Raw genomic sequence first — 14844 nt, 5'->3', positions numbered from 1 at the left:
CCGAGAGTGCACAGCAATGGGGAGCCAGCCATCTCTGCTCCCCAGATGAGTCGCCTGTGGCCCTGTCCCACTCCCTGCTAGGACCCTGCAGTTGCACATTCCAGCCCCAGCCCCCAGGCCCCACGCACTGCCCACACTGGGCAGCAGCCCCAGCCCAGCCCAATTCCCTCTATGTGGGCTGCAATTCCTGTCCCCTCTCCCACTCCCTCACTGCCAGACTTACCTGCAGGAGTTGCTCTCCAGGCTGCCTGGTGGCCATGTGCGTGTGCTGTCCTTCCCTGCTGATCGCCCTCCTCCCACTCCCCCCAGCCCCTCGCAGGCTGAAACTCTGCCAGCCTGCAAGAGGAAACCCACTGTTTCTCGCATGTTTTTCCTTAAAGGAGAAAATCCAGATTTTTCTCCTTAAAATGAGAAAATCTGGGTTTTACCGCAATTTTCCATGGCAAACAGAAAACCTGGATCCCTGGCGATTGTAAACTGGTTCAAATCTGTAACACAACAGAAGTTCAGTGTACACTAACCACTTTCAAAATGGCCAAAACTGGTATAAGATAAACCTGGATGGATATAGCATCAGTCTTAGCTGATTTAGGTTAAATCAGTTTATTGAACTTCTGTCCCAGATCCCCTCCAGATTCAAGTTAACTCATAGTCCCCAGCATCTCAAGATGCTTTGCACCTCCCCTTGCAAAGCCCCCTTAGCTGGGTGGGCAGGCTAGCCTTGGCCCAAGCTGGGAGGTGCTCTAGCACCCCCTGGCTTAGGCCATTGCAGCCATGTGGTTGCATTTCTTGAACTAAATGTGAATGCCTGCTCACTTGCTTATCCGTTCAATCTATGCAGTTTAGACTAACCCGCAAAAGATTGAATAAATTCAGCATTGCGCTTTTTGACTGTCTGTACTTACCCCTAGTCTTAAAAAACCATCCTGGGCTGAAGCAAAGTCTTCACAGAGTTCAACTGAACTCACAGCAAAAGCAACAAACTGAACCAGCAGAAGTGGAATAGAGAAGCCAGTTGCGCTCTGCACATTTTCTTTCAACGACACCCCAAGGAAAATGCTTAGGATTTGTTTGCACTGGCCTGACATTCACAAGCAAAAGGCAAACTCTGGCACTGATGACTGGCCATTTGGCAAGATCTTGCAAAGCACAGATGCTCAGAATTTGCTCCTTTCTGATTCCCCTGTAAGCCTTGAATAACTGTTCAACTGCATCAAGTTTTATTGCAAAGGCATATATGCAAATCCACATATTCAGAGATGCCTCACTGGTAATATTTTCTGGTCGTCTCTTCATTCAGACCTACCTGAACTATCAGAAGAAACAAAACCTTCTGCATTAGGAAGGTTAATTATTGGAAGCAGGTGCAAGGACATTTTGGTTGGATGAACGTTCACTGTCAGATGGAAGCAAAAGGGTTGATTTCTGCCATCTTAAGTGTCCTTGGCTTTCTTCGCTTCTCTTTCAGCTTTCTCTTTTGTAACATTCAGTTCCAGGAAGAGGTTTGGATTCTCGCAAAAAAGAAAATCGCTATCACACTCAGTTTGGGCTGCAACCACTTAGGCTGCCACTGAAGACTACAAGTCGACTTCATGCATACAGGAACGTGAACAAATCCAAGAACCTCCAAACAACCAAGTATGGACAGACTCATCCCAACAGAAAGCGTCACCTGCTGCCCACCGTCATTCAACAACCAATTCCACAACATGGTCAATTTTGTCTGCAGAACATTGTTTCCTTTTTGTCTCCTGGAATTTCTTGCTAGAGTAAATGGTCACCTAGTTCACCCACCCTTAAAGCTAGCCCCAACTGCAGTCAGTAAGGTCATGGGAAGTCTGCTCATCTCCCACCAGCCAGGTTTTGTCCTGCTCTAGCACCTTGCAAACCTCCAACCCCAACAGTTCATATATTACTCTGCAACCACTCCAGGATGCCCCCCCAAAAGGCTGTTCTTCTCCCAGCATGTAGTTTTAACAGCAGGGCTGAGGTGACCTGAGCAGAGCTTGGACTGGAAAATAGATGGCACAGCTCAGATCTCATCCTGACAGCGCCCAGTGTAGCCGGAGCTGCAGTTGTGGCCACAGGGTTGGCAAACTGAATGACGTATGAGGGTATTTGGCTTGGACAGAGCCCAGGATAGCCAAACAGGAAGGAGTAGCTTCCATCCTTCCTCAGGGGAAGTGTCTGCTGCAGCAACAGCTCTCAGTAAGGAGCCATTCAACTCCAGCAAAACCCTGCTGCTCCCTGGGACAGCCGCTTCCAGTGCTTCCCTTCTGCTCCCTGCTTGTCTCTTTGGAGCCCTCAGGGACTCACCCTCTCCTTTCAAGGGATTTTTCTAATTTATCCCTTCCCTCTATTCATACCTCCAGTGTTTTTGCTTCTTTCCCTTGGGAACAAGCTGAGACCACAGCACCACCAAGAGCAGTAGAAGTCTTCTGGCAGCAAAGAGCTACTCCCCTTGGCAGGTTTGCCTGTGTTTGGAAGACGAGAGCAGTGATGCAGACTCATGCACTGGAGAACAGATAATGAATGATCTGAATGGAGCTCACAATCAGGCCTTTCTGTTCTTGATTGTGGAAAGGCTTCCTTCCCACAATCCCTCAGGGACCTTGGGGATTTTTCACCCCCTCCTGCAGCATAAGGGACAATTCACCTGCTCAAGCTGGGATCATATGGGCATCTTGGCTAAATCAAGTCCTGCTACAGGGGGCCTCATCCATTGGTAATGCCTTGGCCTCTCCTGTTCACTGCCTGTGGCACTCAAGTCTCTTGAGGACAGAGATCTGTCAGTCTCTAGCTGAAGTCTTGGGCTCTGTGTAGGGGTATCTGGTTGAAACTTTATGCTATAGGAGGATGGATAAGATAACAGAACACAATGGTCTCTTCTAGCCCTAAAACTCTACAAAGCATCGGTGTGATTCTGTTAAGTTTTACGTTTGGACGTGACACATTATCTGTGCAAGCTAGCACTGGCAATTGTGCATTTGTGCCTGTGCTTTCTGTACAGCACAGCTACATCCTCTGTTACTATCACATTTCCAGGACCTATCTTGTTGCCTCTCTCCAGGACAAGGAGGCACTTGGGAGTCCAGGGAAACAAACAAGAAAGGCTCTCCTGATGCATTTTATACATATCCTTTTACATCAGGCTTAATCTGTATTTCAGATCGGGGGGGGGTGTGTGTGTGTGTGTGTGTGTGTGTGTGTGTGTGTGTGTGTGTGTGTGTGTGTGTGTGAGAGAGAGAGAGAGAGAGAGAGAAGAGAATACCTTCCTACTGATCAGATCTTCTCGCTGACCACTGACAGGAGTCATGCCCATCACCCGTAGGGATTGAAATTAAAATTTCACTGCTTCCTTTACACCTGAGGGCTTTGCAGAACCAGCTCAGCTGGGCAGAGGAAGCTGAACAATCTTCCTTCTTGTGCATCGTCACTAGACTTGTTTGCTAAATTTCTATCCCAGACACCTATGCCTCACCAGCATTGCTTAGGTATCCATGTGGGCCTGAAAAATCTGTTCCGCATTATGATGTAGGTGGAAACTCATGATGCTAGGTATATCAACTCACTATTCAGGGCACCTTCAATTAATTTAGAAAGGAAATCCAGATTCCACCAAGACACAGGTTTTGGAATAACAACCATTTAGGTGCAATTGTACCACAGTTATCTTTGGAAGAGACCCTGGCTCAGATCTCTGTAGAAGCAGTAGAAGGTTAAAAATTACCATAAAGAACAAGGGAGGATTGGAGACAAAGCAGAGAAATGAGCATGTTACCTAAAGAGACACTCTGAGGTCCTATCTTGGTAGGACCTTGAGACCTGATCTCTCAGGAAGGCCCAAGCATGTCTTGTATGGCACCACCTGCCAAGTCTCTAGTGGCTCGGACAGTCCTCCAGTCAGACATGTGAAACAGTACAGGCTCCGTTCATGTGCTTCATCTCTGCACACGCCACAACTGCAAACTCTTTAGGCTGCACCCTGGTCATGAACCCCTCTGTTGACACCATTGCATGGAGATGGGCCTGTAATCAGCTTCACTTCAGGGAATTCCTTAGGTCCCCTGAGCAGATGCAAACCACACAAAGTTCACCTGTCCGCACACACGTGCTGTGCACACATACACACACAAGCTCTTTGGGTTTTTTTTTTTTTCTTAGCAAAAAAATAAAAATTTATTGTCCTCTAGAAAATCCATCCTGCCCTTGGAAATTGTGACACAGATCACAGCCCCACATGCAAAATCCACTTTGCCAAGAAAAGAGTCTAAACCAGGTTTTGACAGCCAACACACATATTTACAGAATACAAGAGAGTGAACGACAGCTGGTATCACAGCCTATACATGGAATCAACAACACGTTGTACACACCACTGATTACCATTCTGCCAACTTCTGCACAGACTCAGGGGCACGGCTGTCCAGTGCCCCTTCTCCTAGGACTTCCAGGAGAAAGAGTGGTCAAAAAGGGCCACCAGAAATACTGCAGTGAGTATTGTTTAAATGTATACTGTATTTATTTTGTTTTAACATTGGAAGCTACAGAGTGGGGAATCCCCATAGACATCTTTGATCCACAGTCACTAGTTTGCAGGAATACTTCACTTTTAAAATACTTCTCTTTACACTAGTAACATCTAGTTTCTGTTTGCATCAACTCCGAGGATTATTATAATCCTGGAGGAAAACACTGAATAAGTCTTCCTTCGTGGAGGAGAAAAGGGGGAACAAGAGAACTTGTGGCTAGTGGAACAGCAATGAAATATTGAGTCCATTCAGCATTAAAACTCTTCCTCACACGGTAAGGAATTCTCTTCATTGTCTGAGCTGTGCAAGCCCTTGCTAGTGGCTCAGGTTAAGTAGAGACGTATGGATAGTATAAAAACCTTCTAATATTAGAACCGTGGAGAGCCCTTTTTCAGGGACTTCATATAAAACGTCATACTCCAGATTTGAGGCATTTTCCCAAATCACCTGATTGCTATGCCACATGCCTCTCTGCCACCGGTGGTGTTTGGCTGGGTGCCCATGTGGTCAGGCGATGAGTTAAAGCATGGTCCCTGCTAGGATAAGGTGATGCCAGTTCCAGCCAAGCGGAAATTGGCTAGCACAAGGCTCCTCTCCAAGGAGATTTCCTTGCGTTTCAACACCCACGGACAGATAGTGTATATAATCCCTGTTTCCAGTGGAGAGGCTCTTATTTTTTTCATAATAAAGTACAAGTTTATTGACCTTTAAAGAATACTGTGGTTTCACAACACAATTAATGCTCCCTTCCCCCAAATCACAGCTAGGAAACTGCCAGCCAGCACAATTAGTCATAGAGGTCAACATTTCTAGCAAATCCTTCCAACGCTACAAGACATTTTGGGGAGGAAAACATTAACAATCCAATGAGGACTCTCTGTGGAAGGGTGGGGAGAAGTGGGCATGTTCCCAGGCATGTTCAATCTGTTTAGCAACAGCCAACTGTGCTGCTAACTCAGAAGGGCTGGAAATAGTTCTGAGTCTTTAAGTATGACTCAGTCCAAAGAAAGGTCTCCTTAGTCTCATTTCATTCATTCTACTATGGACTTTCCTGGTCCAAAATACAGCATGTGACAGTACATTAGAGGGGCTGCGTACATTAGCACCAGATATATTTCAACAAGCCCCTTTTTACACCACACAAACTGACTGGCAAAATCTTGTTGCCTTAACAGCAGTGCTGACTTTTGCAGGCATCGCCTGCCTGGGCTGATGTAAAGTCGGTGGCTGCTAGAGTGGGTTGGACATCTTGCCTTTTTTCTTTCACTTTGCTTAATTCTTGCGGGGGAAAAGAACCCAATTCCTAGTGAGAGCAGCCCCTCAAAGCTTTTGCAAGCCAAGAAACTATCCAATTCTCTTTTCCACCTGGTGCTTAAAGAAATCATTCACATTTAAGATATTTCTTTTAAAAAAGCAGCAATCAAAAATTCATAGAAACCTAGATTAAAAAGACTGTTTTCTTACAGAACCAGAGGAAGGAGAGAAAAAGCCAGGAAGGAGAGGCCAGAATAGAGTGAATTGGAGGATACAGCCAACCCCGCCTGCTAAATCCTTTAACCTGTTCTGCCGTGACTCGAGTGTGGTAAGGGAGCATCAGGATTTGAGTGCAGCAATGGGGAGCATTCGGATTCCAATTTGGATTCTTTGGTCCTTCAGGATAAGTCTTAAACAGAGAAACCGTGTTTTGCCTGGCAGGCAAAATGTGCTGTTCTCCAAGCTGGAATTTCTCTTGCTCCTCACTGGTTAAGCAATCCGCCAACAGACATGGGGAAAAATTGATCCCCGGCACAACCAGCGAGGTTCTGTATTGTTAATGGAATTACCAAGTCTTACTGGGACAGGCATGAAGCTGCAGCTCAGTGGGAAAACTTCACCTTGATGAAAGAGGGGAACACACTTGTGAAGTCCCCTGTGGGAATCGGCTGGAATCGTGTAGCCAGATACTGGACAGTTCAGAACAAATCGATTTGTCCAAAGAACTATACAGGGTCATTTTGGACAATCCCATGGAGAGGAAGGAGAGGGATAAACCTCAATGGTAACAAAATTAAATGTTACAAACCAGTTTCCATCTTTAGTCAAATTGGCTGATGGGATTCAGCTCTTCTAATTTATAGACCTGATTGGAGAATTTATTTCCTATTATTTTTAAATTAGTTACAAAAAGTGTTTAGTAAATGTTAGTTTCATTGGGTTTTTCCTCTCCCTCCCCCCTGCCCTTTTTGTGTGCTTTTAAAAAAGAATTCTCACATATTTTAACAAAAGATCTTTCCTTAAGATCAGACGGAGGCAGGTTCACCGGCCTTACAGACCAGCACCTGCCCCATGGCACAGACATTCTAAGGCTATAACCAAACAACATAGCCACAATAATCACTCAACAGTGTGTCTCCATACAAAAAAAAAATTTAAAAAATGATGCTAGTTACAATAAAATACACAAGAAAAAAAAAAAGCATTTTTACCAAAAAAACAAACAAAACAAAAAACACCCCCAAAACAAAGTTAACGGGGGGGAAAAAATAAAAGAGAACTACACAGAGCTGCACTTAAGAGATCATTTGGGAATGCATATTAACCCCTTCCATGCAAAGGAAAGATGGAATCATGGAAGCAAATCTCATTGTTTCCTTACATTAAATATGAAGCGCTTTGAAAATCTGGTAACAGTTTACTTGTTCCTACTAACAACAAAAGGCTGTTGGGGTTTCCAGTGCTTTTCCAGGTTGGGCAAGGGCAGGTCAATTATCCCAAAATCAACCAGAGCCAAATTAGTAGCCAGGAATACCTGATGCGATTAGGAAGTCTAATCCTGCAGTTCTTATACAGATAAAACATCAAGAGACAGGTCCTTTCTGATGCTTTTTCATAGGTGTCTATAAGACCTAGAGGTTGCCTGTGAGGGGTGCACTAGTAATGTTTAAAACAGACTACAATGCTTGTGCCAAGATTGCAGGATTGGGCCATAAGTGAAAAATAAAAGTGCAATTTAGACCTCCGATACACAATTCTCTTGGACTTCTCGGTGAGCTGTGAATCCGCACTAAGGGCAGAATCCATACCACCAAGGTTGGGCGGTTTGCAGGACAGTGGCCCATTATCTGTCCAGCCCAAACACAGGGAGTACCCTTGAACAGCTGAGAGCGCCCCACCACTGAACAGATGCTTGGCCACTCGACTGGGAACCCAGCAGGTTAGGGTCATCCACCTAAAAGAGAGAGTCAAGTTACATTTAGAAAGTGGTAATAGAAAGGCTCAGGGTCCTGGCCAGGGGCATTTTTTGTTATATTAAAAGAAAACTATGCACCAGGCAATTCAGTGCTGGTAAAAAGCTAATCTGGACATTCATGGCTCTCCCCTACCCTGCTAAGCTAAGATGATTGAAGGGAGCAAATTCAGTGGACAAGAGAATCCTTAGGATAAAGTCCCTGAGTTTCCCTGCTGACAGTGCTGGGAGGTACAGGCCCACAGTACTCACAGCAGGGCAGGTCCCCTGGAAGGATCCAGACATGGCCTGTGGAAAGGCCATGTACAGATGATCCTGGAGCAGGCAGAGGGAGAGAGAGAGACTGGAATATTTCCCTTGCATGAAAGAAAAGGAATGTCTTGGAAATGGAAGTGCATTCATGGAACCTGAGCTCCTACTTCCCCTTCAGTTCTGATCGAAACAGAGACTGAGTTTGGAAGCCATATACCTACTCTGTCAGACCCCCCGAATCAAACTGCCACTTACCACCACCAAGTCACCAGGAAGATTCGTACAGACCAGCTGGTGGTTCTGGGTTTTTTACCTTGCATTTGGGATTCCTTTCTAAACTTCCATTTTATCCCAACCCAGGACTGTGCAAGGAACCTGTAGAATGCCCTGCCACAGGGCACTAGTGGGCTATCTAGCTTTAGCAAGTTTCAAATCAGGATTATACATGTGTATAAATGAGAACAGCCTCTGCAGCTACACTACATAGGTTTAAAAGCATTAACAAGCACCATGTTTCAGGGTATAACGTGGTCAGCAGCTAAGGTCAGGAGGAAATTTCCTTACAATAAAAAAGCATCAAAGGGAAGGAATTTAAACTGTCTGAGGCTTCTGGGACTGGCCACTCTTCAAGCCTGGAATAGATGGACTGCCATAGAAATTATTTTGTTGCCACTGGCATAACGCAGTATCACTAACCTGAAAGCTAAATGCACCCGGAGTATCGTGCTACCCTTCAGGCAGTGATGCAGAAAACATCAGGCTGGCTTGAGAAGGATCATTCATTACTTCGCCTTACTGTTGCCAAGCTGAGATTCTCTCACATCACATGGAATCTCTCCCAAATGCACCTGCAATGATTATGAACTAGTTCCCCCTGGCTAAGAAAAAAGCCTTATGATCCAATCAGAAGCTGGGAGCCGTTTCTAGAAAGCCAACACAAGGAAATGCTGGAGGGAAATGATGCATGAATCTATCTCCCTTCCATAGACTAGCCTTTGCCTACGTGAGGGGCAGTATTTCTGAGCACACTGTAACCCAGTAGGTACGCCGGCCATTAGATCACTGAGCTGGGCTGGGCCTAACTTGCTCTAAATTCAGTATTTTTTTCTTTTTCTTGTTTTTATACAAATATACAAATTGTGTAAAAAACTTTTAAAAAGTGAACTTTGCTGTTTAAAAGGGACAGACAAAGCTCCTGCACATTCAGAGATCGGTAAGCAATCTGAGCAAGCATGGCTCTAAACTGGCGGAGACCCCACAAGGCTTCCTACCCATGGGGACGTCCTTAACAAGCTGGGTTATAAAAAGAGCAGGAGGTTGAAGACATGATTAAACCATTTGAATTCATCTGAGTCCTGCCTAGAAATCCAATCATCACTCTGGAAAGCACCTGGAAGCCCAATATTGCCTGTTCCAAATCATTCTGGAAAGAGTCAAAAAATTTGTTATGAACAAGTAGAAAAGAGAGGGGGGAAAAAAAAAACCAAACAAACCACAGACTCTTTGCTAATGGCCCTTTGATCTGTATTAAAAACAGCTCTCAAAGTTCCTAAAGAGTTAGAATCAGTGGGGCATGGGTGAAAGGCAGTTTAGATGGGGGATGTAAAATATTAAAAAGTGCTCTGCAACTAATTTTTGTTTTATGTATATATATTCATATATATATATATAATATATATATATATCAATTTAAAAAGTTCTATGTGATATGATAAACCAAGTGTCCTTGAAGGGTCACGACTGGAGAGAATGTGGCCTGTTGGGGTGGCATATAGGGCATTCCCCCTCCTCAGCACACGTCTCGCAAAGCACAGCATGTTGGCACTGTAACACCACCCGGTTCTCTTCCTGACACTTAAGGCATTTCACCGATTGCATCTGAAATACTGCCTGCAAGAGAGGACAAATCAAAACACATGTCGTTACTGAGAGAGAAGTGGGGTGAGAGACAGACCTTCCTTATGGCACATGAAGGACGACTTGGGGTTGGGGGGGGTTTACAGCAACTTTTCATCTGCTTTTTGAAGCAGAATTTGAAGTGGTAATGTCCGTTGCTTTGGGGATGGGATTGGGACCTGTACTTTTAGGATCATAGGAAAGCAGAGCTGGAAGGGACCCAAGATGATCATGCCTCAGGAGTTCAGGTCCATGCTCAAGGCAGGAGCAATCCTGATTAAACCATCCTGGTCAAGTGTCTGTCTAACCTGCTCTTGAAAATTTCCAGAGATGGAGAATCCACAACTTCCCTAGGTAGCCTGTTCCAGTGCTTGACCACCCTCGCAGTCAGAAAATTCTTCCTAATCTTCAACCTAAATTTCCCCTGTCACAGCTTGAGGCCATTGCTCCTAGCCCTATTCTCTACAGACAGAAAACAGTCCATCTCCATCCTCTTAATAATTACTCTTTAGGTATTTTAAGATTGTTATCAAGTCCCCTCACAGTCTTCTCTTCTGAAGACTAAATAACCCTAGTTTTTTCAGCTTTTCTTCAAAACTCATGCTTCCTGGGCCCCTGATCATTTATGCCACTTTCTGCTGGACTCTTTCCAATCTGTTCACCTCTTTCTTGGAGTGTGGGCCCAAAACTAGACATAAGAGTCCAGGGGAGGCCTTGCCAGTGCCAAACAGAGTGAAACAATCACTTCACTTGTTTTGCAAGTGACATCCCTGTTAATACTACCCAGTATGCTGTCGGCTTTTTTTTTTTTTTTTTGCAATAAGAGTAAACTGTTGGCTCATGTTCAGCTTATGGTCTACTGTGGCTTCAACTGCTTGACTAACAAAACCATTTACAGCTACAGATAGAAACAAGGGCTTTTTCTAGCTCGGTTATAACTCAGTTTGTTAACATCCATACTGGCTGAACTAAATAGGGCTACATGAGCTGCGGATTTCTGAGTTGGCTTTATCAACAAGGGCCTTGGAGCTCTGTAGGGTGGCTGGAGAGCTAGAGGTAAGTGTAATTTCCCCAAGCCAAGGCCCCTCACACAGACCTTGTCGACTCTCTCCAGGTTGGCGCGCAGCTGTTTCTGGATGGTGTACAGTGTGGAGAGCGAGAGGGTTTCCAGGTCTGAGAACGAACGCAGGAACTGGGGGTCCTGGCCAGCATGGATCCTCTCCAGCTCTTCCTGGAGTTTCTTCACTTGCAGCTCCAGGGCTTCCCTCTGCTCCCGGGCCAGTTCACATTCCATGTTAGCTGTGTTGGCGCGATCATTCGCTTCTTCTGCTTCCTTCTTCCAAGCATCGCAGGCCTGTGAAGGAAGATGGATTGGCAAACCAAGAGAGAAAAATCTGTACAAGCCCTCTGCCAGGATGCAAAAGAGTTCAAGTCAAACCACGTATTCCTGTTCATTTGTGGTTAGGAACTACCATGTAGTCCCCTTTCCCTTGTACCTTAGCTATGAAATTCCCTGGAGTATAGACAAAGTAAAACCCAGGTTTTAAAAACTTGCTTCTCATGTTTTTGGTCTTCAGTGAGAGCAGCAGGTGCTCTGCACCTCTGACCATCAGGTCCAAGCCATTTCAAACTGGGGTCCCCAAAATGGAAGCACCAAAACTCAGTGGCCAGCTTTGGAAATGTTGGCCCATGTGATTTTCTGACACCGAGTCAGAAGCAGATAAATGAGGAGCATTTAGGAGCCCTAGATTACAGTTGCATACTTCTCCATGAGTAGAATAACATAGCAGAGTCTTTCATGTGGAGAAGACAGAAGCTGGTAAGTCTACAGGAATCTCAGTTGCTGAAACATACCTGTTATTACAACTTTCCCCACCTCCCCACAGCAGCTCATATTCTCCTTCCCATTGGTAAGTGGGTGTATGGGTGTCTAAGGGACTCTGTCTTTAAGAGGGTCTGAACTATGTTCACTGCATCACCTGTGATTTCAGCTCTTCTTTTTGGAAAAACCTCCATGTTTAATGGCTGTTCCCTCTTCCCCTGCAGACTGAACGGTACCTGCTTGGCTTGTTTCCAGGACTCCTCCCACTGCTTTATCGTGCTGTTGGCTTCATCCAGTTCCTGTCGCAGTCTCGCCAGCTCAGCAGCACCTGGACCTGACAGAAACGCAGGTGAGGTACTGGGCGAAAAACTCCCAGAAGCAAAGTGCTCCCATATGCTGCTGTTCATCCCATTTAAACCTGTTTCACGAGGAGATAGAGAGGGTTACATCACAGGTGTTGGAGGTTTCCCCACTTGCTCCTTGCCCCTGTGAAAAAACAGGGCCTACAGTGTGTGTTTAGGAGGGACAGGATTATCTTAGGAACCAGTTGGATCCTTCAGGGGATAACAATCCATCTGGGACAGAAGAGCCTCATAAGGAAGCTTATTGTGTAGTTTGGAAACCAATCTTTTCTGTCTCCAGGAACTAAGCGTGGAAATGACCCCTGAATGTGGCTCTGCCTACATGGCCAATAAAATCATGGTGTCTTTTTCAATCAAGTTCTATCTTCACCCAATTTAAATCTCTCCCCCTCACACACAGGGGCCTAATGTGGAAAAAAAATACACCCTGGACAACCGTCTCTCACTCTTCCCCCCACTCCTCCTACCTTCTTGATTGCAGGTATAGGAACAGAGCAGAGAGTCAGGCAGAGTGTGACGTGTTCTGGAAATCATAGTTCTCTAGACTTGCAGTGGAGTTTGCTGCTGTCAGTGGGGAGAGGGAGAAGGGTTTTTTTGCTGCTGAAGCCCATGTCCAGGAACGGGGGGGGGGGGGGGGGGGGGGAGAGAAATACTGAATTTGGCAGCAAAAAATGGGGTTCAGCTGCCCAGCAGCAGCAAACACCACTGCTGCTCTACAAAACTATGACTCCCAGAACAGCTTGTGCTCTATGACACCTCCTGCTTGAACTGGCTGAGTCCTGGAGCTGTTAAGTGCTGGCAAAGGCTGGAAAGCTAAAACCAGCAGGGGAGGCAGTAGCGGGGTAGACTGCAGTGAGTAGTTGCAAGGTGAGGCACCCTCCCCCAACTCCACTGGTGCCTTGACCTTAGGTGGTACCCAGGGTACATATGCCCTGCTTGTCCACCCTACCTTATGTTATTGCTCACATATTAGACACAGTGCAATCCCTTCAAGGTCAGTTCAGCATGTCATGTTGTAACCTAGTTATCCTTAAGCTAATGCGATTGTAAACGCATGCTTTTAGGCCACATAGACAAAACCAGGTGTAGCTTCCTGTTAGTCTGCTCAGTGAGCTAAAAGCTTGCAAGACTGCCAATCCCATTGTTAGTGAGCGGAGGTTCCCTAGCTGTAGCCCAAATTCCCTATCTTAAGAGTACTCAAACGGATTTCCCCTCTCATAACCAAACTCAGGGCTTTGGGAGCAAATACAGTAGGAAGCCTATGAGTGACAAGCTGGCTGTTGGTCACAGACACCAGTTTGTGCCTTTCTCTGTTTAATCAGCATCTTAGACTCACGGTGGAGAGCATCTTAGACAAAGCAACATTTAGGAACCAGAAAACGTGTTCATCTTGCTGGGCATCTCAGTCCCAGCAGAAAGAACTCATTAGTTTGAGGGCTCACTGCTTCTCCCAGGGATTACCTACAACACCGTGTTTTATCACTTTGCAATTACATCAAAGTAGTCATAGCAGTACAGCCTTCTAATGTGGATACACAATTATACTGATTTAAGGGGTTTAATGCTGGGATAGCTCATTCTCCTTTCCATGCCAGTATAAGCTATGCTAGTTTGTAGGCATCTTTATAGCAGTAAATATATCCACACTAGGGACTGTACTGGAATAACTATTTGAGTGAAATCATCCTGCCCCCAAACAGAATATTACTGGCACAAACACTGTATATAGACCTGGCCCTGATCATATTTACTATGACTCCTTTGCTCTGTCCTGCAGAGAGGATGTCTTTCCATCATCTCCCTGCCAAAGACCCATGATATCGGCAGGTTGGAAGCTAAGTCCAACTGAAACCTAGTCACTTTTCTGAGTCAAGACAAAGCTTAACAAAGCAAAGATTCACCACTGATCAGTGCTGCTGTCCATTAATTCCTTCCAGCTGGTCTGGAAATGGCTCCTACTCTAACACGATCAAATGAAACAGGAGGTTTATTAGCAGGGAAATGTGGGGAGTTTGTTAAATGTTAGGTTTTTTGTTGTTGTTTTTTTAAACTATTCTGGGTTTCTTGCAAGGTGCCTTGGAGTTGGCAGTGACCAGTCTGCAAGCGTGCTGAAAATGCTGTCTATCATGCTGACAAATATTATCATCTTGTTTCCTTTTACTCTGTCTTTCTTATTAAGCTCCTTTGGGCAAATCATCTGTTTGGTGTTTACACAGCAACTACCACAGTGGGGTCCTGCTCCGGGACTGGTTCACAGGAGTTACTACAATACACATAAATAACTGTGTTGCATTCAATGCGCTGTGGATAGATGAGCCCAGATTTCTAGAATGGTATTTGTTTTAAAAACCTTAACCCTGATTCCTATATTGTCTCCCCCACAAAAATCTCACTTTTTAAAATATCTCAGCTATTTAAATTAATTCTGAAATAGCCTTTACATTTTATATTCATCCTTGTTCACACGGTATGCTTCAGGGGTCCGTGAGCTGGATACATTCCACAGAGCCTCTCTATCCAGCCTGTCAGACTATCAGTGTGGCCAACTGGCCTGTCCCAGGCCTGGCCTCCCATTGATCATTTTGCTAGTTGCCATTGCTGCAGCCCTACCTTGCCAGCCGCCAGCCCCTGCTGCGTGCCCTGTGCCAAAGCCAGAGCTGGAGCTGCTGCTATGGTAGGCTGTATGCAGTGGCAGCAACTCCAGGTCCAGGTCCAGAATGGGGCATGGGGCCGGGGGCGGGGGCGGCCCAACAG

General features: G+C 45.5%; 1 protein-coding gene across 1 annotated transcript in view; it reads right to left on the bottom strand.

Moving 5' to 3' along the window:
- Positions 1–3331: 3331 nt before the first annotated feature.
- The window catches only part of UNK (unkempt family zinc finger), a 33102-nt gene continuing 21589 nt past the window's right edge, over positions 3332–14844 (bottom strand). Inside the window, exons 15-17 of the mRNA XM_014517227.2 lie at positions 11965–12146; positions 11003–11260; positions 3332–9900 (exon numbers count right to left, since the gene is read on the bottom strand). Of these exons, the coding sequence (XP_014372713.1) occupies positions 9745–9900; positions 11003–11260; positions 11965–12146 (596 nt within the window). The 3' untranslated portion in view covers positions 3332–9744. The remainder of the gene's footprint in view (positions 9901–11002; positions 11261–11964; positions 12147–14844) is intronic.

Source organism: Alligator sinensis, unplaced genomic scaffold, assembly GCF_000455745.1.
Source record: "Alligator sinensis unplaced genomic scaffold, ASM45574v1 scaffold400_1, whole genome shotgun sequence".
Taxonomy (NCBI): domain Eukaryota; kingdom Metazoa; phylum Chordata; order Crocodylia; family Alligatoridae; genus Alligator; species Alligator sinensis.
This window is presented reverse-complemented; position numbering and strand designations above follow the sequence as displayed.